The sequence below is a fragment of the Equus quagga genome, chromosome 13 (genome assembly GCF_021613505.1).
Source record: "Equus quagga isolate Etosha38 chromosome 13, UCLA_HA_Equagga_1.0, whole genome shotgun sequence".
Classification (NCBI taxonomy): Eukaryota; Metazoa; Chordata; class Mammalia; order Perissodactyla; family Equidae; genus Equus; species Equus quagga.
This window is the reverse complement of record NC_060279.1, coordinates 92,773,263-92,800,718: the sequence shown is the minus strand read 5'-3', so window position 1 is coordinate 92,800,718 and position 27,456 is coordinate 92,773,263. Positions and strand designations below refer to the sequence as shown.

Here is a 27,456-nt window from a genome sequence, read left to right as displayed (position 1 = left end):
GGGGGGGGGGGGGGGGGGGGGGGGGGGGGGGGGGGGGGGGGGGGGGTCAAGGAAGGTTTCCTGGAGGAGGCGATATGACTACTGAGCTGAGACCTAGAGGAAAGTGGAAATAGATACTAAAATAATAAACAACTAGACTATCCCAATACAAGACCTGCTCACCCTCCCAGGGACTATGTAAAGTTCATAATAACGGCGCATGATACTGATCACTTCCTAAGCCTGAGACCTGGGGCCAGGTGCTTTATATTCACGATCTCACTGGGTCTTCCCCCCAACCCGGCGGGGCAAAAGCGGAAGAGAAACAGTGGGTACTGCTATAATGCCTAGTTTATAAACGCGGAAGAAACTGCGGCTCCAAGAGATATGTCCCTTGTCCGGGATCATGACACCCTCCCCGGGCCAGAGGTCTCTCAACAAGTGTCCAGTCTTGGAGCTGTAGAAACACACAGAGCTAAGAAACAGGTGGATTTCTCAGACCCTCGAAGCCGAGTCCAGAGCGGCGAGGTTCGCTAGACAGCCGACCGCTGGGGGAACGCGCATGCGCACTAAATCAGGCGGCCCGAAGGCTTGGGGACGGGTTGACAGGTGAGAGAGAGGTGGTGGCCGTGAGAACCCTGAAATAGTAACTCGGAAGGCACAGAAAGACTATCACCTAAGGGACTGGTCAGGGGACCAGACCAGGGATCACAAGGCGAGGCTATTGGCCCAAAGCCCTGCTCCCCGAACCTGGGTACGGCACCCAGGAAGGCTCCTTTAACGCAAGAGGGGCGTGGTGGAGCAGAACGCTTTCAAGCGTTACGGTGGCCGGGAAAGATCAAGAAGCATGAACCGGAAGGACATGAAGAATCGGCGGGGCAAAGAGAACAGGATCGCCTCGAAGGCTCATATAGCTGAAAGATGAGGGTTTATTCCAGCAGGCAGAAGAAATGGAGCCTGTAGGAAGCGCATATGTTGACGAGAGAGTCCTGAGAGTACGGAGCAGGCAGCGTTTCTACTAGATGAAAACAAAAGGGCTGCGGTGGGGAGGGGGCGTACGGTGGCCGGGTTGGCTCTTTCATAGCCGGAAGCGGCTCTCCCGAGAGGCGTGACTGAGGCGCTCTTGCCGGTACGGTGGCCGACGCGTCGGGCCAAGTGTGAAATCTCGCGCGATCACGCTGGCGCTGTCGGGGTCGGGGCGGGGCTGGCGGCGGGGGCGGGGACCCAGAGCGGGAAGATGGCGGCGGCGCAGGAGGCGGACGGGGCCGGCAGCGCCGTGGTGGCGGCCGGGGGAGGCGGCTCCGGTCAGGTACGGAGGCCGAGAAGGGCCTGAGGGGTTCTTCCCCACCCGGTGGGCCTCCCACGGGGCGTGTCCTGCCCTTTTTCGCGGAATCCCATGCATCGGGGGCTCCTTGCCCAGAGGGACCTTGAATGCCGGGCCCAGGCGAGGCCGGGCGGCCCGGGAGGCCGGACAGTGCGGGGAGCGGGGCCCTGTTGCGCGCCGGGTCCCCTGCACGCTCGCGCTAGGCGGCCACCAGCCTCGTTGCTCGAGGCGGGAGACAGTGGCGTGGTGGGGCGCAGACCTGTACCCAGGCTCCCCGGGTTCTCGACTCCGCGGTTCCAGGCTCCAGGACCGTTCCTAGGGTGGTCGGGCTCGCGGTGCCTGGGGTGTGGGCAGTGCTTGATTAATTGGGAGTTTTCTAGCTCTGGGGAAGTCAAGTTATCATCCTGGGTAAGGGCACGGGCTGTGGAGGTCAACAGACCCATTTTACAGATGGGAATCCGAGGAACGGCGACACTAAGGCACTTGCAGAAGGTCACCCGGGTTGGGTTTGGGATCCATTCCGTGTGGAAGTTACCAGGCATTGCTAACCCCGGGGTCAGGCCAGCGATGGGTGTGCTTTTGGCATAAACGAGTCCTATGGGGGTTAGTTCAGGTGCTGATGACTTCTGACCCATTGCCCTCTCTACTAAACTGAGGCTGCAGAACGTACGAGTTCAGGCAGCCACCCTTCCAGTGTTTAGGGAATCCACAAAGTGACAGCAAGGTGCTGTCGACCCACCCACTGGGATGTCGCTGACATGTGGGAGGCAGCACAGGGAGAGGAGGGCAGCTTGGGAAGGGAGGATGGAGCTGACTTTCTGCGTGACCTCGGCAAGTGGCTCCCCCTCTTTGGGCCTTCATTTCTCCAGTGGTGAATGGAGGGGTTGGACAGGAGGGCCAGCCGTAGAATGGGCCACAAAGACAGCTCCAGCCATGTCCCTGCCATCAGTGGAGTGGGAGAGAAGGCTGACATGCAAAGAGTTAGCATCCTGGATGGCTAGGGTGGTGCCAGAAGTCTGTGCCCAGGACTGAGGGAGCCCAGAGGAGGGGCAAGTAATGTCACCTGGGGAGGACCCCAGGATGAAGTTTGCGTGACAGAGCCCAACATACCTGGTTCAGCATCTTCAACCAGGGGCGGCCTCAGGAAATGTCTATTGAGTTAGTGCTGGAATGAAGACTCAGTCCGTGTCTCCAGGGGCTTCCCAGTCTTACTGAGGTCTTCCCTCTGTGACTCGGTGGTGGGGGGAGGGGGGTGATCAGAGAGTCTGGGGCTCAGGGAGCCCTGAGCTTCCAGAGACCCCCCCCCCCATCATCTCTTTTCCCACCTCTGCTTAAAACTGTTCCAGACTTACTCGTTTGCCTTGAGGATAAAGTACAAACACTTTAGCAGATCAAGGCCTCGGGTGATCTGACTTTGCTTGAACCTCGGCGCTGTTGACATCTTAGGTTAGATAATTCTTCCCTCTGGGTGCTGTCCCATGCATTGTAGGATGTTTAGCAGCATCCGTGGGCCCTACACGCTAGATGTCGGTAGCGCACACACCCCTCCCCAGTTGTGACAACCAAAAATGTCTGCAGATGTTGTTAAATGTCCCCTGGGGGGCAGAATTGCCCCCGCTGGAGGACCCCTGGCCGAGAGAAGCATCAGCCGCCCCGAGCCTCTCTTCTTTCCGAGAGTGTGCCCGCTATCTCTTTCCCCAGGCTTTGCACGTGTTTCTTGCTTCTTTATCTGGTTGATCCTTACTGGTGCTGTGCATCTCAGATGTCCCTCCCTAGGAAGCCCTCTCTGACCCTCTCAGACTCGATCAGGGCTTCCACAGCCCCCTGGGCTCGCGTGCCCCAGTGCTGCCCACTCTGGGTTGTCACTGTCTGTCTCCTCCACCTGACTGGGAGCCCCTGGAGGGCAGAAGTGAAACTGTCTTGGTCACCCCTGTGTCCCCAGCACCGCCTGGCCCGAGACCCGGCACAGAGCCGTGCTCAGTGTTTGTGGGATGGATGGCTCTTGAGGCAGAGGCCAGGCTGAGGTGGAATTCCCATGGTGGACCCCGGCCGTCAGTGAGGACGTGCTGGAAAGCCTGTCTTCACACTCCCAGCCCCGGCCCGGCCTCCTGGTCTCAGCTGCTTCCTGAGCCCCTTAGTGGGTGTTCCTGGGGATTGTGTGTGAGGTTGGACATGTGGGTTCAAGAGCAGGAACTGTGTCTTGGTCAGTGCTGTGTCCACAGCCGCCACCACCCTCGCCTGGCCTCCAGGGCCTAGCCCAGAGTGGGCAGACCCTGAGTCTCAGGCTCCAGCCAGCCTGCTCTTCCTTCGGCTGGGGGCTCAGACACAGGGTCCATAGCTCTCCCATTCATTCCTTCAGCTACTGTGTGTTGAGTCCCCACTGCATGCTAGGCCCCATGCTGATGCTGCGGGTACACCCAGGAACAGAACAGAGGTCCTTCCCGCTTGGGGCTCACGTCCTAGTTGAGGGCTGGGCGTGGGTGTGGGTGTGGCAGGGAGGAGAACCCACAGGGATAGTAAAGAGGATAAGTGAAAATATATAGCGGGTCAGATGGCAATAAGTGCCATGGACAGAAATAGAGCCGGGGAGGGGGCTAGGAAGTGAAGGGTGGGTGGGAGGGTTGCAATTTCAACGAGGTAGTCTGGGAAGGCCTCTCTGGAGGTAGTCTGGGAAGGCCTCTCTGAGGAGGCGGCTTTTGAACAAAGACTCGAAGGAGATGAGAGAGGGAGACATGCAGATACATGGGGGGAAAGCCTTTCAGGTAAAGGGAACAGCCCCTGCAAAGGCCCTGAGGTGGGAAGTGCCTGCTGTGATGAAGAAACAGCCAGGAGGCTGTTGTGGCTGGAGCCAGTCAGCGAGGGGAGGTGGGTGAGAGCAGAGAGGCAGGGAGGGGGCCATGGTGAGGACTTGGCCTTTACTCCGAAGGAAGGAGGGCCACGGGAAAGTTACCTGTTTATCGAGGTATAGTTTTGATACCATGACATTCACCTGTTGTCAGGATAGAGTTCAGTGGCTTTTGGCACCTTTATGTAGTTGTGCGGAGCCGCCACCCCCGTCCAGTCTGGAAGCCCTGCCTTCCCCTCAGCACCTTTGCGTATAAGCTTTTGTGAGGACGTCCGTTCTCGTTTCTCCTGGTAGAGACCTACGAGTCGGGTTGCTGGTTTGCGCAGCAAGGGCACATTGAACTTGCTAAAGATCTGCCGTCGTTTTCAAAGCAGTGGCTCCCTTCTTCCCACGAGCCGTGTGCAGCCCTTCAGTTTCTCCACACCCTCAGCCGCACTTGCGACTGTCGTCTTTTGGGTTACGGCCATCCTCCTGAAGGGGCGGCTCGCTGTGGGTTTCGTTTGCATTTCCCTGGGAGGGCTTCCTGCCAGCCTGTCCACCACTGCGGCTAAGACAGCAGACCTGGGAGTCAGCCAGACCTGGGTTCAAATCCCGGCCTGGCCTTAAACTTCCGTTTCTTGACCCAGAATCAGCTCAGACCTGCTGGAAACCCTTACTCGGCCCCCCAGAGCTTCCAGGAGGGAGGCCAGCCCTGAGCGAGGGGACCCTGGGCCTGTCTAACCTGGCCTGCCCCTGGCCAGCCCCTTCCCTCCACCTTTCTGTCTCCCAGTAGGCCCTTCACCCACACGTCTGACAGCTTCTCGGGGAGGCCGCCCCCACCGCCCAGTCCAAGTGGGTCCCTGTCCCCCGCCCTGGTGCCCGTCATCTGCCCTGCTTGTTTCCTCCAGACCACTTTGCCTGTTTTCCATCTTTAATGGTCCTGTTGACTGTTCTGCAGGCGTGTTTCCCTCTAGGCCCTGAGCTCTGGGAGGCACCACCTAGCACAGGGCCTGGCGCACAGTAGGTGCTCAGGAAATATTTTTCCAACACCCGAAGGAAGTCTTTGCTGTCTAAAACATACCGGTATCTTCACAACGTGGCCCTTGGTCAGAGAGGGGAAGTGACAGGCCCAGGGTCTCACAGCCAGGAACTGAGGGACCCGCAGCCTAGGTCTATCAGATCCCACAGCCCCCACCTTTTACCACGGTGCTGCCTCACACTTTGGGGGATGGCAAGAAAGAGCTCTTGCTGGTGAAGGGGCAGGAGGTGACAAGTGACACATTTGACAAACACTGGCCTCTGCTCCGTGGCAGCCCCATCTGGCTGGGTGGGGGGGACCTCTGTCCCTGCCCCCCGGGGTGTTTGAGGCTGACAGAAGACTTTGCAGAGGAGTAGGCTTGGGGCGGGGCAGTGGAGGCCCGGAGGGGAGTGGATTGGGTGGGCTAGTGCCCGGGGGGCCCTTCAGGGAGCATTTGTTGATTCCACAGGTGTCTGTGGAGCCTCTGCTCTGTGCTGGCCCTGTGCTGGGTGATGCTCCTGCCTAACGGACGTGACAGTCCTGGTCCTGCCTCTTGAAGGCAGTGGGGTGAGGGGACAGAGCTGGGAGGACCAGGGAGCCAGCAGGAGCAAGGAGAAGGGCAGGAAGAATGGAAGAATTGGGAGAATGTTCCAGGCCTGACATCATGAAATTGTGCTGCCGAGCGTCTGAGTGAGGAGTCTTCCTCCGGGAAGCCCCGCCTGCCTCCCCGGCCTGCCCACCCCCGTCACTGTGCTGCCGCCACCCTTCTTGAGTGACTGGGACAAGTGACTTAGATTCCCTGAGCCCCCGTTTGCCCGGCTGCCGGTTGGAGACGTCCGTAGTTCTGGCCGCCCGGGGAGGCTGTGCCGCGTCCGCTGCCCGTGCCTCCGCTGAGGCTCGCGGGAGCGCAGCTCTGGCTCTGGCTGTGTTTTTCTGTATCCGTCTCACCTGCTGACTCAGGAGCCCCTGGAGGGATGGGCCCCACACAGGGCTGGCCGCAGAGGAGGCCTCAGGAACTGTTTGCCCAGGGAGGGAGAAACCCAAGCCTTGCAGGCTCTGGCACCTTCTGCCTTGTCCCCAGTAACTGTCTCCTGCGTCCTGGGCTCCGGCCCCAGGGAGCCAGCAATGGCCGGTCCTCAGAGTCAGCCCATGTCTCTCAGCTTCCCTTCTACCCTCTGCTTCCCTCATTGTGTTCTCTGCACTGGCCAGCTGGTTATGTTTTAGGGCTCACCTCCGACGTCCCCTCCTCCAGGAAGTCCATCCTGCCTCCCAGGCTGGACCAGGTGCCCCCTCTGGGCTCCTGCTTCCCAGCCCTGCCCACTCTGGGTCGTCCCTGTCTGGGGATGGGTCCGGCTTCACCTCTGATCTGCGGGCCTCAGGAGGGTAGCCCAGGATCTCAGTCACCCGTGTCCGCAGCACCAAGTAGGCGCTGGCAGGGTGTCTTCCTCTTGAAGGAAGAGGTCTCACGCCCCTTCCTAGGTGCTGTTTTTTATCCCTTCTCCAGTTACTGGTCAGGCACCCCCTGTGCTCAGCCCTGCGCTGGGCCGGGGTGCACGGTAGTGCCTGGGACAGCCCCAGTGCCTCAGGTCGCCTCCTCCCTGCTCACCCCAGCTCTGTCCCCGGCAGGTGACCAGCAATGGCAGCATCGGGAGGGACGCGCCGGCAGAGACCCAGCCCCAGAACCCACCGCCCCAGCCAGCACCCAACGCCTGGCAGATCATCAAAGGCGTGCTGTTCAGGTGAGCAGACGGGGCTTTGCTTTGGTTCCCTGAAAAGCATTCAGGTAAGAAGAGCGTGCAGCAGCCAGGAAACCGTCACTGAGCACAGCCGTCCGTGCCGTATCGGTGGCGGCCTTTTTTTCTATGATAGAATTTTTGCATTGTGGTGAAGTAGACTGTGCTGGGGCCGCTGGGGCGGACAGCACAGACCGGGCGGCCTGAACAGCAGCAGTGCATCTCCTCGCAGTCCTGGAGGCTGGGAGCCGCCTGTCAGCAGGGCTGCTTTCTCCTGAGGCCCTTCCCCTTGGCCTGTAGATCGGTGGCCGTCTGCTCCCGGGGTCCTCGCGTGGTCCCTCTGTGTGCGTCTGTGTCCTGATCATCTCTTCTTAGAACCACACCAGTCACTGGGTTCGGGCCCACCCGTAGGACCTTAGTCACCGCTTTAAAGGCCCTGTCTCCAAAGGCAGCCACCGAGGCACCAAGGGCTAGGACACTAGCAGGTGAATTTAGGGGGACACAGTTCAGCCACAACATCCACATTACAGAAAACTTACCCCTTGAGCTGTGTTCAGGTGTACCGTTTAGCACGTTGACGTCGTTGTGCAGCCACCACCCCCATCCGTCTCCAGAACTTTTCCATCTTCCCAAACTCAAACTCCGTCCCCGTTAGACACTGAGTCTTCATCGCGCTCTCCCCAGCCCCCAACAACACCTTCTTCTTTCTGTCTCTGTGCCTTCCGCTGTCCAGGGACCTCAGATAAGTGAGTGACACAGCGCGTCCTTTTGTGACAGGCTCGTGGTGATCTGTGCGCGTGTGGACTCACTTGGCCGTTCCTGGGCGGTGGAAGCGCAGGGCCTGCTTTCTCAAAGCCCGGCCCCTGACGGACGCCCTGGGGAGACACTGTGTGGGGCAGGGGACATACCGGTGCCGAGTTCTGTCCCTGTCTGCCTAGACCTGGTGCGGTCCCCACCTCTGCTCTGGGCCTTCGTTCACCTCTCTGCCAAGTGGACATTTCTTTCTCTTTCTGGAGCGGTGTTAACAAAACGGTCAAGAGGCCAGGCCAGGCAGTTAGGCAGTCACTTCTTCCAGTTATGTGCCGTAAAGAATTCCAGGGCAGAGATGTTTAAAAGAGTCCTCCCCTTGCCTGGAACATCTTCCCACAGCGATGGCCCGCTGCAAGGGAGCCTGGGAAGTGTGGTCTGGGTTCTGGGAAACGGAGCACCGGGCTGCAGAGCAGGGCTTCTGTTGCTGAGGAAGAAGGGGAGGTTGGTTTCTGGGGCGGCTACTCGTCTCTTCTGTGCCGTCTTATTAGTATTTTCCCTAAACTCATAGATGTTATGTGCTTGTTGTAGAAGATAAAACAGTTCAAACAATACGTAAGAGTATAAAGCAGTGTGCCATCTTGGTGGCTCTCCCAGAAACATACCTGTAACTGGCCTTAACGGGATTATTTAAGCATGCTCACACACAGCTTTCAAAATAGAGAAGAATGGGGAACAGCCTGCTTGTCCACAAAAGGGGATCAGCTCCAGAAATTTGAGGGACAGGGGGCTGTCAACCAGTATGTAACAGCACAGGCCTGCTCTGACTTCTGAGCTGTGTGACCAGTCAGGTGACCGCCCCTCGTGCCTGAGTTTCCACCTCAGAGATAGGACTCCTGCCAGCTCACAGGTCACCGAAATGATGTCGAGAGAATCTGCCAACAGGGGACGCAGGAGCCCCCACAGCCCCAGAGTTGGCCGTGATTGCTTTTGTTGTTCAACGTAAAAAAAGCTTAGAAAGTATGTTCTAAAGAGAAACACTAAAAAATAGCCCACAATTCCCGACATGGTCACCAATCACATTCCGGTCAGGGACAGGCCCGCCCGCCTGCTGTCCTCCAAGAGGATCGCACAGCCGTGCAGGAAGGAAAGTCCCACTGCTCAGTGTGGACACCTGGGGTCATTCCTGATGTGGACCCCAAGCTTCTTCAGCCATGGAACCCTGTCCCACTCCTCCCCCGGGTCCAAGAAGGACCTAGAATTTTCTTATATATCGGTTTCTTTTTGTCATGCTTTAAGCAGCTATGAATAAAGATTATTTTTATCTTTCCCTTCATTTTTACATAAGAGGCAGCCTCTTACACAGTTCTGCACCTTGGCTTTTCTCATTAAGAGTGTGTCTGCGCGATCTCCGCCTTGCTGCGTGGGGAGCTTCCTTCCCGTGGACGTGGTTAAGCCCCCACAGTGCCGCCACTTTCCTTCCTTGGAACCGGCAGCACCAGACAGCAGGCCGGGGGGCCCAAGACCATCGCGTCTGGGCTTCTTACAAGGGGGTTCAGGGTTGGTTTCAGGGGTCTCTGAACTCCTTGGAATGGCCTTTTGTGGGTAGAGGGCAGGTCTGTGGTTTTCAGCACATCTTCCAATTATACCAGTGGTTACCTGGAGTGGGGGCAGGGTGGCAACTGGGCGGATAAATGGACGGGGTCCGAGGGAGAGTCTTCATTATACGTCTTTTCATGCCTTCAAAATCTTTCTGAACCCGTGATTGTAGTACCTCTTTAGGGTGGGAGGGAGGATTGAAAGGCTCTTTTACTTGCTTGCTCTGGAACGTTGAGAAGCATTAGGTGAGGGCTGGTCCCCTGCGGGCTGGCCTCCCGGGGCGGGGCTTCCCGCCTTGGGTGTGGATGGCGGGCGGGGTCCACAGGCCCTCGGAGAGGGTCGCAAAACTGTGGGTGGACGGGGACGCACAGATGTTCTGTGGGAGACTAGGGGGCTGGACTCCTAAAAAGCCCTGGCCAGTCTGCCTCGTTTGACGTGTGGGCACCCAGAAGTCCAGAGGGGTTGGGACCCCCACAGACCACCCCCTAAGCCAGGGCGTCTCTGCTCGTGGGTGTCCCTGCTCCCACACTCTCCTTTGGCGTATTTTCCAAAGTGGGAGCCTCTCTTGCGGCGCTGGGGTCCCCGGAGATCGCTGGTCTCAGACCTTCCCCAGCGCCCACGTCACGGACTTCTCGGCGAGGCAGCAGGTGGCGCAGCTGGGCCCCCGCCCCTGGGAGCCCGGCCCCCAGGGCTCCCTGGCTTCTGCAGGGAGAGACGAGTCCCTGCCTGCCCTTCGCTGGGCTTCGGGGTTCGGTAGGGAGGGACCCCACCTGCACGCGCATTCCCTCACAATGTTTTTCCATGCCGGAGTTTGTTGTCTGTCTTTTTCCTGTGATGAAAATAACAGCAATAATAGGTAAGACTTCTGAAGCACTTACTGAGTATGTGCCAGGCTCCGTTCCAGAAGATGTATGCATCTCGTTACGTATGTGTGTGTGCATCTCTCTCAGTGCGTTTAGTGTCTGTAAAGAACCCTGAGAGATAGTAGTGTTACTATCTCCATTTTAACTGTTGAGGAAATGGAGGCCCAGAGAGGTTGAGTCTCGCCCAAGGTCACACAGTCACTAAGTGGCATAGCTCGGCTTCAGATCCAGGTATTTGCAGCTTAGAGGCTGAGGACTTGACCTCTCTGTTATATAGCTTTTCACATGTGTAGTTAATAAGTACTTGTCTCATTTAATAATTACACCGCTGCGTGTATCTGGGAGACCTGAATTAACACAACAGAAGTTTATTTCTCTCTCGTGTACCAGTCTGGACCTAGGCAGATCGGGATTCTGCAGTCTTCTGTGACCCAGATTCCTTCCTGCATTTTGTTCCACCATTTCTAGATTTTGCCTTTTATCCTCATGGCCAAAAATGGCTGCTAAAGATCTAGCCATCACATTCACATTCCAGGAGGGAAGATGAAATCAAGGAGGGGTGCTCTTTCTCTTGAAGGCTACTTCCCAAAAGCCTAAAATAACACATTGTTTTTCCATTTTATTGACCAGAACTTTACCCCGTGTCCACACTCAGCTGTAAGCGAGGCTGGAATTGTAATCTTTATTCTGCATGGCCAAGGGCACCAGCCAAAATTTAGTTTTCTTATTGAGGAAGAAAAGGAAGATGGATATTGGGAAACAACCAGCAATTTGCTACAGTTTTGTCTGGGGGCTTTTATTTGCCCCATTTAAAAACAATTCAAAGAGAAAAGCATACAGAAGGTAAAAATCACCTGGAGATGCCCATCATTCGTCGTCACTGTGTTGGTGGTGTTCCTGTTACACGTGGGTCCCCGTGCACGCTGTTTGTATCATGCACGGTTTGTAAGGCAGTCTTGTGTTTTGAGGCGTTTTGTGTTCTGTTTTTCCTTACGCTATGCCGTCCCCTCCTCCCCCAGCCAAAGGAATGTACTTTAAAATCTGACGTCTGTCATTTCACACCTTTCTCTTTTATGTCTTTATTGTGTAAAGGTGCGTATACAGGTTGGATTTTTTTTTTTTTTTTGCTTTTTATTGCAGTAAAACACACATAACATGACATTGCCCACTTTTCAGTGCGCAGCTCAGTGGCACGAATCCACTGACGGTGTGGTGCAGCCATGCCTGCCATCCGCCTCCAGAACTTCATCCTCCAGGCGGAACCTGTCCCCGTTAAACCCTGACTCCCCCTCCCCTCCCCCAGGCCAGCTTTGTTGTTAACAGAGTGTATTACTGTGTTATAAAGCAGAACCGCGTTCTGTGCGCGTCTTCATCTCCCGTCCCCTGGGACAGTGTCCCAGAGCTGCCCCCAAGTCAGTTGCAGTCCTCAGACTGGCTAATAGCGTGTTTATTCAATTTTGTGAACGGAGAAGATGACTGTAAACTCTCTGTTTTAACAGAGATAGCGTCATTTTGTTTTTATTTCTGTTTTTCCTGTCATGTTATTGAGTATGCATCTTCCGAAGCTGTCTCGATGTACCTTTCGCAGGTTTTCTAACAGATTCTGAGGCTTCTGCGTTCCATGCTTCTGAGCATCACAGACTTTGTTTTGGCCTCTGCTGGGGCTCACTCAGTGCCTGTTTCCTCGTGTGCCTGGCTTAGCCTGGGCTGTGCGTTGGTCGTTAGATGTGAAAAATTCGTCACGGGAGTAATTTCAGGCCTGGGATGTGCACGATCTCCTGCAGAGAGGACTTGCTTTGCGTCTGCTGGCTGCCCGGGGCATGGGGCATCGTCCCCCTGCTCTCCTCGAACCACCTTCAGGACTCTGGCCCCGCCCACCTGTCTGTGACACCCAGGGAGGGCCAGGCCCCTCCTGCTGCCCCTCGTCCTGGGCCCGGAGCCCTGTGGGGTCTTAGCTTCTCCTGGCGTAGGTCTTTGGTGAGCTCGTGTGGCCCTGGGCCAGCATTTCTGTCACCATCAAAGTACCTAGCCTGTGTCCTCAGACACCAAAAGAAGCTTCCGGTGCTCCCCTGCTTCTCTGGGTTCCAATCTCCCCTTCAGTTTTTGCGTGATAAGTTTACAGTCTTGTCCGTTTTTCAGTGCTTTTAAGAATATATATTTACATAGATTCACATGTGAACTTGATTAAAAATATATAAAAGACAACGCGTATGAGCCGTATATATTGTTATTACGTCATGGTGTATAATTATATGTGTAAAAGTAGTATGGGTTTTCTTAGAGGATTAATTTTTCTCCGGCTTCTCCAAGTCGGTTCCGGCAGGAGCGTTGGTCCGAAGCCCCAGCCTGTTGCTGCTAACGGTGAAGACTAACCCGTTACTTACTGTCCGCTTCTCTAGTTTTCAGCCGAAGTTCTGAAGTGCTGCTCTTCCTGAGCTGGTGCCTCTAAAGGCTTCGATTCCAGACTCTTAGCATCCTCTCACTTGGGGATCCCAGGGGACTGGGACATTAGGTTTCCTAGGCCCGAGGTTTCGAGGGTCCAAGCCCCTGCAGCCCCGTGGCCACTGGGAGCTCCTGGAGGACTGGGGGTGGGGGTCTGCCTGGAGACCAGGGCAGCCCAGGCCCCCATGCTGGCACACAATGGCAGCTCCTCGGACACAGCCTTTGGGGGCGTCCGTCCTCTCACCAGCCCCGGGTAGGCCCTGGCAGCGCCGCTGAGTCAGCGGGAGCTCAGGTGGAGCCACGCTGGAGAGAAGAGGCTTGGTCCTCACCCTGCCCTGCTTCCCTCCTCAGGATCTTCATCATCTGGGCCATCAGCAGCTGGTTCCGCCGAGGGCCGGCCCCTCAGGACCAGGCAGGCCCCGGAGGAGCCCCGCGCGTCGCCAGCCGCAACCTGTTCCCCAAAGACACTTTAATGGTAACCGCCAGCTGGGAAGGCGGCCCCTGGAGAGGAGGGCGCGGGGGAGGGCACAGGGCAGTGACAGGGGCCATCGGGACACACCCTGGCCCTAGTCCCTGGCGGGTCTGTGAACAGGTCTGGGGTTGAGGAATCCTGGGTCCCGCCACAGCCCTTGAAACCTGAGTCACTCAGGAGACAACCGGAAGGAGAAAGTAAATTCTCTAGGTTTCATGGTGCTACTTTCTGGGGAAAGGGGTGCCAGAGGCTCCACGCGGCTTGTTAAGAGCTGTCTTAACAGGGTCCATACGTAGTTTGTTTCAAAAGTACGTTCAGGCTCTAAAAGTCGCGAAGGGAGGGGTGCAGGGGCCATGGCAGGAAAGTGGGAGGGAGAGAGCTGAGGCTGGCGGGGCGGGGTGGGGCGAGGGAGCGGCCACAGCGAGGCTGCGGACTCCAGGCCTCGGCCACCTTCGCTGTCTCTGCAGCTCTGGGCTTCCCGATTTCATGGCCTTCAGCAGGGTGACCACCGCTCAGCTGTTCTGCTCAGCAGGCCACTAGGGCCCTGGACAAAGGTGGCCGCAGGGACTTGAGAAAGGAGGGTGTTCTCAGGCCCGGCTTCCCGCCTCCCTGTGTTCTCAGTAGCTGATGCTCCCGCACCTCTGGACTGTGTTATCCATAAGCTGGCGGAGCCCTGGCTGTCAGAGGCCGAGAAGGGAGAGGATAATTCAGGGAGATCCTGATGCTGTCGCACTCCAAATTCTAATTGGCAGCCTGGCCGTGGTTCAGTTGTGTTTTGCTCATAGATGTCACAGACGCAGACCAGGACAGATGTGGCGGGAGGATGAGAAAAGAGAACATTTATTCTACCAGCTGCTGCTCTTCTCCCCACCACCTCCTCCTCCACAGCATGGTTCCTTAATATCTTGACCACGACCACAGCTCTTCATCTGCTCTTTATCCGTCCACCTTCAGAGGCTCTTAGCAGCAGCCCTCAGCTCCCCTCTTCCCCTCCCGACAGAACCTGCACGTGTACATCTCAGAGCACGAGCACTTTACAGACTTCAACGCCACATCAGCGCTCTTCTGGGAGCAACACGACCTTGTGTATGGCGACTGGACCAGCGGCGAGAACTCAGACGGCTGCTACGAGCACTTCGCCGAGCTCGACATTCCACAGGTGGGGACAGTTCCTGGTTTCTGGCCCCAAGGCTGTGCAGGGCACCAAGCTGGGCCGTCTGGTGGAAGCCTCCTGGCAACCCTGGGAACTGGGAAATGTTATCTCCATTTGACTAATGAGGAAACTGAGGTACAGAGGGGTTAAGTGACTTACCCAAGGTCACACAGCTAGTGAGAGATTCAAACTCAGGCTGTCTGGCTCTGGACTCTGGCATCCCCAGGTTCAAATCCTGCCTCCTCCAGGAAGCCCTCCCACACTCACAGGCTCAGGTAGTTGCCCTCTCTGGGCTCTCCCACCCAACGTCTGCCCACTCTGAGTTGTCGCTCTCCCCATGGGACTGTGAGCCTAGAGGGTAAGGCTGGAGCCGTCTAGGTCACTGCTGTGCCCCCAGCTCTGGCCAGCATGGGGCCAGGTGCAGAATCGGTGAGTGTTGACGTAGTGTTGGGGCTGCCCTCTCATTCATATCCCCAGCAGATCTCCTCCTTGGCCTCCTGGTGGGGAGGGGTGTGTCTCTGTCTGTCTTGGTCTGTGGGGGTGATGGAAGCAGAGTGTGGATGCGGTCTTTCTGAAGCAAGTAGGATAACCCATGCTGAGGGGTGCTCCCAGCCAGATCTCAGGCCCCTCCTTGGACCCAGGAAGGCTGGGGGGCAGCGAGCCAGGCAGTGGGAGCTGCTCCCAGGACTTGGATCAAACCCTCCTTCCAGCTTTGGGTGGGAGGAGGGTGTGTCATTGTCCCTGCGGGATTTTAATCTATGGAGGTGATTGAGGGACGACCTGGGAAGGCCAATGCCATTGAAAGGAGAATTTACTGCATTTCCCGAGAGGAGAGGGCACAGCACACGTGCGGGCCACGTGGGAAGCACCAAGTGTGGTCAGGAGCCAGAGCCAAGGCCGCAGACCGTGTCAGGGTTTCCAGGGGAAGAGCAGGCAGAGGAATCAGCCTGGGACAGGCTGGTTTGGGTACTGTGACGGGCTCTGGGCTTGAGGGGTCTCTAGTGTCTGGCGCCTGCCCTGGCTCATCCAGGGCATCTCACTGTGAGCGTGAGATAAGGGGGTGGCTCGGGTGTAGACTGGAATTGGTTGGTTTGTGGATAAAGGCATGTGGGCAGGCTGCTGCCTTGTGAACTGTCTTCAGGAATTAGGGAGCCCTGGGAGGGACAGGTTTTCCCTGGCCAGCTAGGTCCCCAAGATGTCAGAGCTACATGAAATGTAGAAAACGTGATTAACACAGAGGGAAGGAAGGAGGACACGGGGCAGCCGGGGGGTCCAAGCTCTGCTCGAGGATCAGCCAAGGGCTCAGGCGTGGCCCTGGCCCTCCACCCTGCGCCGCTTCGGTTTCCTGTCTCTGCAGGTGGGGTGGTAAGAGGCCCCCTCCTCAGGGGAGAGGGGACGCAGGGTGAGAGGCAGAGCTGCACAGGGGCCCACACCCTGGGCTCGGCTCCCCTGATGCTGCACGTCCCATCACCCCTCTGCGTGAGCCCTGGTCGCCTCATCCAGAAAATGGAGATTGTAACACGGCCCACCACGTAAGGCTTACGTGGGTCACGTGTGTGAACCCACCGGGTCAGGCAGTTCCCATGGGCAGTGCCCATGCAGGCTGACCTGCGTTGTCCCCCTGTGGAATGAATCAGGGGCTGATGGTCACTGAGCCCCACTCTTGGCTCAGTGTCTGTGCTGGGTGGTCCTCACAGCACTGCTGTGGGGACAGCACTGATCACCCGCCCCCTACAGGTGGGCACAGGCTCAGCCTGAGGTCACACGGCCAGGGTGTGCAGAGCAGATTCGAACCCGAATCTCTCTGACTCTGGTGTTGTGCTTTTAACCGCTCAGCCACGCTGCCCGCCCGCCGGCCGGAGACTTGGGGATGGGGAAGTTGCTGGGGCAGCGGCGTGGGGCCTCACTGTTTCTTCTCCCCGTCGGCCCACCATGCAGAGCGTCCAGCAGAACGGCTCCATCTACATCCACGTCTACTTCACCAAGAGTGGTTTCCACCCAGACCCCCGGCAGAAGGCCCTGTACCGCCGGCTCGCCACGGTCCACATGTCTCGGAGTAAGTCCCTCCCCGCAGCCAGACCTGCCGTCCAGGCGGCCGGCATCCTGGGAGCCCTGGGCCAGTGGACGGGCCTCAGATCTCAGGCGCACAAGGGCGGGCAGGCAGCCTGCGCCCAGCAAGGCTGGGACAGGCAGGCCGGCTCCAGCCCCTCCCACCCTGTCTGTCTCTGTGGACCCCCACAGGCAGACGGGAGAGGAATCAGCTTCGAAAGAGCAGGAGGAGAAAGGGGCTTTTGAAGGGCCGGAGATGAGTTCCAAAGGGGAAGGGCGGGGCCGTCTGGGACACAGTCCGGGCCTGGTAGGAGACGCCGCTCAGGAGTTTGGGAATGAACGACGAATTGAGAAATGAACAGAGAGATCCGGGGGACCTTGGGGACTTGTTGGATCCAGCGTGATCTCTAATCATGTCTGTATCAGCCCAGCCCAGTGAACAGGCCTGCACAGATGCCCGCCCTGGGGTGTCTTGTGGGATGATGCTGGCTCCCGGGTGGCCTGATTGGCCGGTCGTGCATGGCCATGCTGTGGGCCCCCCATTCCCAGATGTACGCCTCTGGGCAGCACCCTTCCTTGCCAGAGGCAGGGTGGTGAGGACCGCGTAACTGGACCAAGTCCCCCACTCTCCTCCTAGCTGGCCGCCAGCTGGCGCTGGGTGCCCCCTGGAGAATCCCAATCCATGAACAAGTGCCTGGGACTGGGAGCCCCGAGAAGCCCTGTGTCAGGGCTGGCCCTGCACGACTCCTGATGCGGCCTTTGACACTGAGGTCTTCTCCGCCCAGGGCAGCTTCTTCAGCTTTATGTCTCATTGCACATATGTGGTTTAAAATACAAATAACTCAACAACACAGCGAAACTCATCTCCTGTCCCCCCCCGCCCCTCCATCCGCAGCTCCCTCTCCCCACAGCAGCTGCCCTCAGCTCCTTAGCTGTCTCTCTGCTATTTCATCCCCACGGCTCCCAGTAACGAGGCGAGACTGCAAATCCTTGCTTTCTCAGTCTTGGACGTTATCTCTTGCCGCTCTGGAAGAGAAAATCTCAATACAGGAATATCATTTGGTTAGATTAACATTCAGTGTTTAAAGTGGTTTTGAATACATGGCTATTTGCATCTGAACCGCATGGTGAACATAGTTTATTTTTCTTCTTTGTCCAACTTCTTGTTTTCTGTGGGTTTAATCGTTGTGGGTGTCTTCTTGCTCCCTCAGTGTCTTTGTGCTTGAGTCCACTGTCTCACCGTACTTGCGTTTCAGCAGATCTGGAAACTCACGGCTCCCTCAGAAAGCCCCCGTTCCCCTCCGGTGAACTGCGTGTGCTCCACCTCGCCTTTCTGTCACTGCACCTGTGGGTTTGGTTAAGGTCCCCGGCTGTTGTCGTGTGGCACAGCAACAGATGTACTTCTGTTCCTGTGGGTTAGATCTTTCCTGCTTCTTTTGGTAGAAAAATATCTCAGAGGATGATCATTTTTTTGTTACCGTCTACACTGGAGGAAACAAAAAGTTGGTGACCCTATGTCGGTCCCCAAAACCAATTTGGAAAGGTCCCCCTGTGTTTGCTGAGTGCTGTTCTGCGTGAGTGTGGGATGTGCTGTGCAGGATGCTCCGCCCGGCTGGCTTCTGCGCAGCCAGATCTGCAAAGATGCAGGAGAAGGGGTGTGTCCCCGAAGGTGGGTTCGTCGGGTCTGAGTTAGACGTGCCCGGGGCCTCAGAGCTTGCCTTGAGTGTGACCCAGGTGGGTGGCTGCTCACTTGCGTCCCATTTCCCCCAAGTGACACCAATCATTTCTGTGGTTTTGTGTTTGGTGATCCGTGTCACTGTGTGATAAGGTCATGTTCACAGTTAATGCGACACATCTTGGCCTGGTCTGCAAAATAGAGTCTAGCCCGTGTACCTGAAAAGCCCACCAGGATCATCCAGGCCTCCCTCCCCAGCCTCACAGCTGGGACCCCTTGGAGCAGGGACTTGCGGGGACTCCAAGCTGGCCACCCGCCGACTGGAGGGCGGAGGACGAGAGCGTGGGATCGGAAAGGCCCACGTCTCCCCGGAGGGCCAGTCACCAGTCCCGAGAGCAGCACTGTCCCCTAGAGACGCGGCACCAGCCGCAGAGTCATTTTAAGTGTTCTAGTGGCCACATTAAAAAAACTGAAAGAACCCATAAAATTAAACTTAGTAATAATTTTATTGAGGTCAGCGTATTGTCATTCAACGTGTGATCAGTCTGAGAACACGGCTTCCCACATTCTCTCTCCCTCTGCACTAAGGGTCACATCCGGTGTGTGCATTGCGCTCACAGCACATCTCAGGACCAGCCACACTGTCCCGGCTCAGTGGGCTGCTGTGGCCAGTGACCACCACGCTGGGTGGTGCAGTTCTAGAAGCTTTAATTCCTAGAAAAGGGGGCTCTTTCCTCCCCACGGAAGGCAGGTCCATCTCATATTGTAATCCCATCTGGATGCTGCCAAGCTGCAGAATGTTCTCCACCCTGAGCCAAAGCCTGTCTCCTGTCCCTCCCCCTCCAGGCCCTCTGGCGCCGGTGGGCACGGCTCCTCCCCTCCCTGTGCTCTCCCAGGTGTGGACCAGCTGCGGAGCATGTCCCCCTGGACTTTACTCTCCAGTATGCCTGACCTCAGCTGTTTACTGCTCTCCTGGACGTGGGGGCAAGGTCTCAAATGAGTTAGTGATAGAGGTGGTGGGATGGGACTTGTGGTGGCAGTAAGAGCAGCAGGCGCTGGGCTGGAACCCCAAGTCAGTGCCCACAAGTGTTTTTGAACGTGAGCTTGTCCATAGCGTCCAGAAGACCCCAGCCCTGGTTCTGAGGGGGTGCGAGGGCACTGGGCCCTGGGGTTTGTGGGATGTGCAGGGACACTGCCGGGCTGCGCTCTGTGGGACACAGAGCTGCTTCACGATGGTCCCACCATGAAGAGGTGGGGCTTTTATCCGCATTCTCCAGAGGAGGGACCATGGCCCAGGGAAGCGACATGGTCACCAACATGCCTCAGCTCATGGGAGACGGGATGTGACCCAGGGCCCCTGCTCTTGGCCAGCTCCCTTTCCCATTTCCCCATCTCTCCCTGGCCCTCGGGGGCAGGCTGGAGAAGGCAGGACGGGCAGGCCGAGTTTTGTCACAGCATAAGGAAGAGCTGGGAAGTGGCCCGGGTGGAGGAGGGGAGATGGAGCATATGCAAGCGCCAGCCCCGTCTCCTGGCGAGTCTTGGCGAGGTTCTGGGCAGGGTGGCAGAGAGCCCGTGGCCCACCTGGCCTCTGCGAGTGGAAGCGAGGTCCACTCTTGGCTGGGGTTTCACAGCCCCGAAGTATTTCTCACATTGCTGGCCCCAGGCCTTCTCCGGAACTGTCCACAGCCCACCTGTGTGTGTGTGTGTGTATGTGTTCTGGTCGTCACTGAGCCCCTCCTGTGAGGAGACCCCTGCTGTGCTGGACGCATGGGGGTCCACACGGGCCCAGCCCCTCCTGGGCTCCACAGACTGGTGCAGGGAACAGACAGCAGCGGGTGGTGAATGCGGGGGAGCGACAGAGGGCTGTGAAGGAAGGGGAAATGTCCCAAGGAGCATGGCCGGGTGCCTCCTTCCGTGGGGGGGCAGGGGAGCCCCGTGGAAGAAGGACACTTAACCAGGGACTTGAGGGGGAGAAGGAGCCCCCCAGGAAGGTTCCAGCCGCGGTGGGGAGTGCCAGGTTGATGCACAGCACGTCCGAAGGGCCAGGGTTGGCATACTGGAGGAGAGGAGTGAGGCAGGCGTGGGTGGGAGGTGGCAGGGGCTGAGAGGTCAGGGGCTGTGGTGGGCATCGCAGGCGCCCTGCTAGGGCCAGCGGGGGCACCTGGGGTCCCGAAGCAGCAGGAGGACACGGTCAGATACTTGGTTAAAGGACCACTGGCCGCCCTGCAGAGAGGGCAGGAGCAGCCAACGGGGGCCAGTGAGGTGACACGGTTATCCAGGAGCGGGCGCCGTGGCCGGCCCTGTTGGTGGGAAGAGTGGTGGGATTTGAGGCATGTGCTGGAGGAGGCGTCCACAGGATGGGCTGATGGAGTGGACGCCGCAGATTCTAGCAGAGGACGACTCGGGTTTCTGCCGGGGCAGTCTCGGCGTGTTGGCGTTGCTATAAAGATGGGAGCCTGGGGCCGGACAGGGTGAGGGCCCTCCAGGCTTTCCGGCTGCCGTCAGTGTCAGCTGCGGGTGGAGGAGTGGGGGCAGCTGTTGGTGGGCAGGGGTCTGGCATCTAGACCCCGGAGGTACCAGCAGGTCTCATGTCCACCCGCTTCCTGCCTCCCCCAACAGTGATCAACAAATACAAGCGCCGGCGGTTTCAGAAAACCAAGAACCTGTTGACGGGAGAGACGGAGGCCGACCCGGAAATGATCAAGGTAAGCACCGAGGCGTGGTCAGGTCCTGGGGGCGTCAGCCGTTCACAGCCCCGCGGCCACCCACCCAGCTCCCGTCTGGCACGACTGCTGAGCCACGGCGGGGCCTGGCAAAGCCGCCTCAGCCCATGAGCCTCGATTTCCCTCTTGGAATGGGGCTAGGAGTAGGAGCTCCCTCTGAGGGGGCGGGGAGGTTCGGGGGAGTGTGTGACCGCCAGCACTGACGGCGTGGGCACCTGGCGCGCTTGCCCCAAGTGTCGCAGCCACGAAGCGGCAGGGCGGGGGCTCACAGCCGGCAGCCAGGCCTTGGAGCCTGGGCTCAGCCGGCACGGACGAGGCCCCCATCGTGGGGCTCTCATTGGAGTCCTCCCGGGTGGCTGTGGCGCTTGCCTGTGGTGGGCACCAAAAGCTGGGCTCTCTCCTCGAGGTGGTCCCAGGCAGGAGGGGTGGTCCCTGAGCGTGGAGGTCCTACTTTGCAGCCTGGGTTGTGGTCCCGTCCAGATCTGCGGGCTGGGTTTTCTGCTGTCCGGTGCCCGGGGGATCCAGGGCAGCGCATCTGTAAAGGCTGGCGTGGGGGCTGGCTACAGTGAGCCCTCAGCCAGCGGTCGCTCTTCTGCTGTCGTGTTGTCACGGGAGCCCTCAGGGGGAGCCCAGCAGTGCCTCTGAGGCCCACCAAACCCCATTTCCCCTCAGAGGGCCGAGGACTACGGGCCCGTGGAGGTGATCTCCCACTGGCACCCCAACATCACCATCAACATCGTGGACGACCACACGCCGTGGGTGAAGGGCAGCGTGCCTCCCCCCCTGGACCAGTGTGAGCCCCTGCCCTGGGCTCCTCACCCGCCATTTCCTTGTCTCCGCCCCCTCTCGCCCCCCTCGCCCCCTAGAGATCTCACTGGGTCTCCACCCCTCCCAGGGTCCCTGCCCTGGCCCGCCCCTCCCCAGACATTTCCCTTTCTCTCCTCCTCTCCCTGCCACACCCACTGGTGACCCCAGCACCTACCACCATATGCTAAACCTGTCTGCAGACAAGCCCCACCCAGCCCACAGGTGTTTTCACGAACAGCGCATCAGTTGCCAACTTCGAAATCAGGGCAGCCTCACTTAAAAACCCAGATTTCCGACTCCTTTTACAAAACCCTGCCACGTGGTGACCCGCAGGGCAGCCGTGGGCTGGCGCTGAGCCGCAGCTGTCCCCTTCGGTTGGGGCCTGCCCAGCCCTTTCTACCCTGTCCCCTCCGCCAAGGGCAGGAGGCCCTTCAGCTCCTCGTGGCGCAGCTGAGAAATGTCCCCTGTCCTCCAGTCTGTCCGAGGGGCCCCATGGGGTCCCCGCAGACCTCTGGATTTGCCCTCTTTGTTCCTGAGGCTGAGGGAGTCCCCACCGCCACGGGTCCCCGGGGCCTCCCGCCCGGGCTGAGCAGAGCCGCGTCGCGTGTGCCCGCAGACGTGAAGTTCGACGCGGTGAGCGGGGACTACTACCCCATCATCTACTTCAACGACTACTGGAACCTGCAGAAGGACTACTACCCCATCAACGAGAGCCTGGCCAGCCTGCCGCTGCGCGTCTCCTTCTGCCCGCTCTCCCTCTGGCGCTGGCAGCTCTACGCCGCCCAGAGCACCAAGTCGCCCTGGAACTTCCTGGGCGACGAGCTGTACGAGCAGTCAGACGAGGAACAGGACTCGGTGAAGGTGAGGCGGCAGCTGCCCGGCCCCTGCTGGGCCGAGGAGGCCCGCGGTCCCCCCGCCTCCCGGGCCCCCTGCCTCCGGCCCTGGCTCACTGGGGGGCCTCCTCCGAGGCGTCTGTGGGCCTCTGTCAGCTTTGCTGTTTGCTTGGCCGGGCCCTCTGCGTCTGGACACGCCCCTCCCTGCTCCTGCCCCGGACTCTGGGCTCCGGCTTGACGTGTCTTCTTCCTCTCACTGTCCTTGAGCATCTTCCAGTGTCTCCCTCTTCTGCATGTGTCTGTGAAGCTGAGACCCGGTGTGCTTGCCTGGGGTCGTCTTTGGAGATGCGTTTCTGTCTCCCATCTCCCCTTCTCTCTCCATTTCCCTCCCTCCCTGTCTGTGTGTCACTCGGCCACCTCTCTCTGCCCGTCTGCCCAGCTCTGACCCACTCCCCTCCTGGCCAGCACTCTCTCCCCATCTCTGGGCAGCCCCGGGGGTCAGGTCTGTGGGGAACATCAGCAGGTCCTCTGGGGCTCCCAGGGGAGGAGAGAGGGGTCGGCTCATGCAGGTGCTGCGTTGGTCAGCCACGGGCGAGGGCACGGCAGTGCTCACAGGCATGTCCCCCACTCCCCAGGTTGCCCTCCTAGAGACCAACCCCTACCTACTGGCGCTCACCATCATCGTGTCCATCGTCCACAGTGTCTTTGAGTTCCTGGCCTTCAAGAACGGTAGGGGTGGGACCCTCAGGCCTTTGCGAGGCCGCACGGGGCTGGGGACAGGAGGGTGCGTGGCACTGGGTAGGGCCTGCCCCCTCTCTCTTACCCTCCATCCCCATAGGTCCTCCCCCTACTGGGGTCTCTCGGCCCTACTCTCCAGAGGAGTGGTGAGCTGGGGAGGGCAATGGCCTCAAAACTCCCAGCCCAGAAACTCCCATCCACGGGCGCGGCACTGGGTGGGGCCGGCCTGCTGCTCTGCGCGGCAGAAGCCAGGCCAGCAGCCCAGGAAGCGGCCGGGGAACTCCGAGGCCGGGAGCAGGGAAGCCCCAGCGCTGCTCCCGCCCCCTGCCCAGCAGGCTGCCTGGTAGGGAGGCCCCTCGGGGTCGACTGGACAGGGCCCACCCGAGGGGGAAGGTGACAGCCCTGTCCCCAGAAGGCTCCTAGGTTCCAAAGGCCAACAGTGGTGATGGCAGCCATTGCAGGGCCTGGCCACGTGCCAGGCACTGTTGTGAGTGCCCTAACCTGTTAGCCCCTTGGGTCCCCACAGCCACAGCCCACGAGGGCACCTGTCACTGCCTCCACACTCCAGGGAGGCCACGGGGGCTCGGGGTTAGCACCTTGCCCATGTCACCCAGCTCCCAGGTGGCCCAGGCAGGATCGGACCCAGGCAGCCGGCTCCAGCACCCACGCTCAGGCCCCTTCTCCCTTCCCCAGGGAACCCCAGTCTGCGGAGGCCTGCTGCTCTGCAGCTTCTGGAAGGGGCCGTAGTAATGAGTACTGTTATTAGTATTATTAAGACAATATTGCCATGATTGAGAATTACCTTCTAGAAAATTCTAATGTCAGAACTGGACAGCAGGTGTTGCCCACCACCTGTAGGGAGGGGGTCCTTTAGCCGTGGTGTGTGGCACGCTCGCTGTGCCTGGGACATGCCAACTCACAGATGCTCTGCTGACTGCGAACAGGTTGCCTCGGGTGCCTCTTTTCGTGACGAGAAATGAGGGCCCAAAAGAGGTAGTCAGTCACCTGAGGTCACACAGCTGGGGTGTGGGCCTGGGTGAGCCCAGCTTCACACTCATGTTTGCTGCCTCCCCGGTGTGAGGTGGTACTTGGGGCCGCCCACCCCCACCAGAACCCCATCTCCAGACCCCTTCTTCGCGGTCAGGATTGGGGTTCTGTGAGCGTCCCCTTCAGATCCCCCAGGGTGTGATGGTCTGATGGGGGTGGGGGGAGCTTGCCAGGTGTGCCAGAACTCGGGAAGCCTGCGGGCGAGTGGCCCTGTGTCACGGGCCTCGCTTCGCCTCTATCAGGCGTTGCAATGGGTCAGCCCCTGTGGCTGCAGGCGCCAGACCTCAGCCCAGCCAGGGTCAAACAGCACTGTGTCCCCCTCTGGCTGCTGGGGAGACCAGGCCCTGTGGTGGGTCCTGGAGCAACATCAGAAGGAGCTCCAGTTGGAGACCAGTGTCCAGGGCCCTTGCTTGTGTCCCAAGTGCGTCCGTGGGCCCGTCCTTCACGGTTCCAGGGTGGCGAGCTGGAGGAGGTGGTCTCGAAGCATGGGTCCCAGATCTTCCCTCCCAGGGGCGGTGGCATGGCACCAGGGTGCACAGCCCAGGTCTGGCATCACAGAGACCCGGCTTCCGTCCAGATTCGGCCAGGCCAGGCTAGGCTGTGCAGCCTCAGGGAAGTGGCTCCCTGACCGGTCTTAGCACCTGGCATGGGGTGAGCACCTGGGATATGGCAGCGGTCCCGTCACCGTCACTACCAGTCGAGGGGCTGCACCCTGGGGGGTCTGGCATGAGGACCGCAGAGGTCCTCCTGCCTGGGGCTCCGGGCGGTGCCCATGAAGCTGACTCTTCGTCGGGGGGAGTAGCGTGCACCCCTTCCCCTCGGCAGGCCCAACGCGGCCCAGGGTCTGAGGAGGATGGGCATGCAACCTTCTGGCTTCCTCCCCCTCTCACGCACAGATATCCAGTTCTGGAACAGCCGGCAGTCCCTGGAGGGCCTGTCCGTGCGCTCCGTCTTCTTCGGCGTTTTCCAGTCTTTCGTGGTCCTCCTCTATATCCTGGACAATGAGACCAACTTTGTGGTCCAGGTCAGCGTCTTCATCGGGGTCCTCATCGACCTCTGGAAGATCACCAAGGTCATGGATGTCCGGGTAAGGCCAGCGCCATGCTGTTCCAGGGGCCACGGGGGTTGGGAGGGGGTCGTCTGGCCCAGCCAGACCCTGGAGCTGGCCCTGGGGGTTTCCCAACGCCTGCCACACTCCCAGGACAAGGGGATTTTCACACCGGGGGATTTTTCAGGTCACACGAGGGCAGGGGAACTGGGAGCAGTGGGGAAGGGCAGGGGCTGGAATTGGCTGGGGGGGGCGGGAGCCAGCACGGCAGCTGACCACGGCTTCCCTCCCCGTCCACAGCTGGACCGGGAGCACAAGGTGGCAGGACTGTTCCCCCGCCCAACCTTCAAAGACAAGTCCACGTACGTCGAGTCCTCGACCAAAGTGTATGATGACGTGAGTGTCCCCCACCCTGGGCCCCGGGACAGGCTCCAAGCACCCGCACACTCCTGGGGGACCAGGGGATGGCAGTGGGTGGGGGACCAGCGCATCTGCCTGCTGCCTGTTGGGCCCACGCTTTATGGCCTATGTCACACCCTCTAGTGTCCCCCGCCTGCCATACATACTTCCTGGCTGAGGCCAGAGTTCCCAGGGCCACCTGGAAATCCCCCGGGCCGGCCTGCCAGACCAGGTGTGGGTGAGTGAGGGTGGGGAGCAGGGGTGCCCGGTCCCAGACCCGCCCGTGCCCCACAGATGGCGTTCCGGTACCTGTCGTGGATCCTCTTCCCGCTCCTGGGCTGCTACGCCGTCTACAGTCTCCTGTACCTGGAGCACAAGGGCTGGTACTCCTGGGTGCTCAGCATGCTCTATGGCTTCCTGCTGACCTTCGGTGAGCAGCACTGAGCACACCCCCCGCCCACGCGGGCCGCGCTGGGGCCACGGCAGCAATCACACCAGCCCGGCCTGCCCTCCTGCTCTCGGCCCAGTGTGGGAGCCAGACTTGTCCCCAGACAGGGACAGCCCAGGGTGGGCAGGGGTGGCCTGTGGCAAGCCTTGAAGGTGTGCCTGGTCCAGTCTGGGGGTCAGAGAGGGCTTCCAGGAGGCCACGAACAGTGCATTTCAGTCCCTGTCCTCAGGGGACCCACAGAGTGAATAAGCAGACAGCGAGTTACAGCGTGTGATGAGAGGGGTGCACGGTAGAGGGGGGTCAGGGAGATCTCTAGGGGGGTAATGTGTCAGCTGGGGCCTGAAAGATGCTAAGGAGGGAGCCATGCAAAGACCTAGTCATGGAGGACAGAGCACGTGCAGAGGCCCTGAGGTCAGATGGGCCTGGGGGCTGGAAGCGGCGGGGAGGCCACTCTGGCTGGAGCAGAGTGGCGAGGGGAGGGAGGCTGGAAACGCGGTCAGAGGGGCCAGGGTCCGGACGCCTCCACTCACGGCCGACCCTTCGCCACCACAGGCTTCATCACCATGACCCCCCAGCTCTTCATCAACTACAAGCTCAAGTCCGTGGCCCACCTGCCCTGGCGCATGCTCACCTACAAGGCCCTCAACACCTTCATCGATGACCTGTTTGCCTTCGTCATCAAGATGCCCGTCATGTACCGGATCGGCTGCCTGCGGGACGGTGAGGCCCCCAGGGCTGGGCACAGGCCGACTCAGGGCCTGGTCTGAGGGAGGGGGCTCGGCCCAGTCTCCCAGGACCACCCCCCTCACCCCGCCCCGTTCCCCCCAGATGTGGTCTTCTTCATCTACCTCTACCAACGGTGGATCTACCGCGTCGACCCCACGCGGGTGAACGAGTTTGGCATGAGCGGCGAGGCCCCCACAGCAGCCACCCCCGTGGCCGAGGCCCCGACAGCAGCAGGGGCCCTCCCAACCGTCCCCGCCACGCCCACGGCCCCCGCAACAGAGGAGGCCCCCACGCCCCTGCCCGCCAAGCCCAGCCAGGGGGCCAGCTCTGCCAGCGAGCCCCAGGAAGCCCCTCCAAAGCCAGCAGAGGACAAGAAAAGGGATTAGCCGCTCCTCATCCTCCTCGTCCACTCCAGCTCCTGGTGACCACCACCCCCGCCACCCTGGCCCCCTCGCCTCCCTGCCGTCGCCCTTTCCCTGGACAGATGGGGCTGGGGGTGGGAGGCCCCCACGGGCCAGGGCCCAGTGTGGTGTGGGGGCCGGGCAGCCCAAGGCACGTTGTTCGTGGAGGCGCCGTCTGTCCGTCTGTTCCTCTGTGTTTCTAGCCATCTCGCCCCGCCAGCCCAGCACCATCGGGAATCATGGTGAAGCCGACGTGGCGCTGCCGAGGGGGGCCAGGCAGGGGCGGGGCCGGGGCCCCTCGGTGGGACACCCACGGCATCCATCATCTTGTCCCCCGTCCCGGCCCACGCCCTCCTCCCAGCCCGCCGCCCTTTAACACAGTCTGGATTTAATAAATTCATATGGGTG

The 27,456-nt window shown here is 59.7% G+C and overlaps 1 protein-coding gene across 1 annotated transcript; it reads left to right on the top strand.

The window, feature by feature from the left end:
• The first annotated feature begins 1,183 nt into the window (after nt 1-1,183).
• CLPTM1 (CLPTM1 regulator of GABA type A receptor forward trafficking) lies at nt 1,184-27,456 on the top strand. The gene is made up of 14 exons (XM_046683409.1): nt 1,184-1,288; nt 6,772-6,884; nt 12,881-13,004; nt 14,002-14,160; nt 16,093-16,210; nt 20,498-20,583; nt 21,274-21,394; nt 22,025-22,269; nt 22,877-22,970; nt 24,923-25,113; nt 25,375-25,470; nt 25,768-25,903; nt 26,474-26,641; nt 26,750-27,456. The coding sequence occupies exons 1-14, from the start codon at nt 1,217-1,219 to the stop codon at nt 27,031-27,033; spliced, it is 2,007 nt and encodes a 668-aa protein (XP_046539365.1). The 5' UTR covers nt 1,184-1,216; the 3' UTR covers nt 27,034-27,456.

Excerpts from the sequence above, each read along its gene's own strand:
- CLPTM1 (XM_046683409.1), top strand. The coding sequence starts at position 1,217 with ATGGCGGCGGCGCAGGAGGCGGACGGGGCCGGCAGCGCCGTGGTGGCG. Across the intron at positions 21,395-22,024 it reads GCCTCCCCCCCTGGACCAGT|ACGTGAAGTTCGACGCGGTG; the intron begins GTGAGCCCCTGC and ends GTGTGCCCGCAG. Across the intron at positions 22,971-24,922 it reads GTTCCTGGCCTTCAAGAACG|ATATCCAGTTCTGGAACAGC; the intron begins GTAGGGGTGGGA and ends TCTCACGCACAG.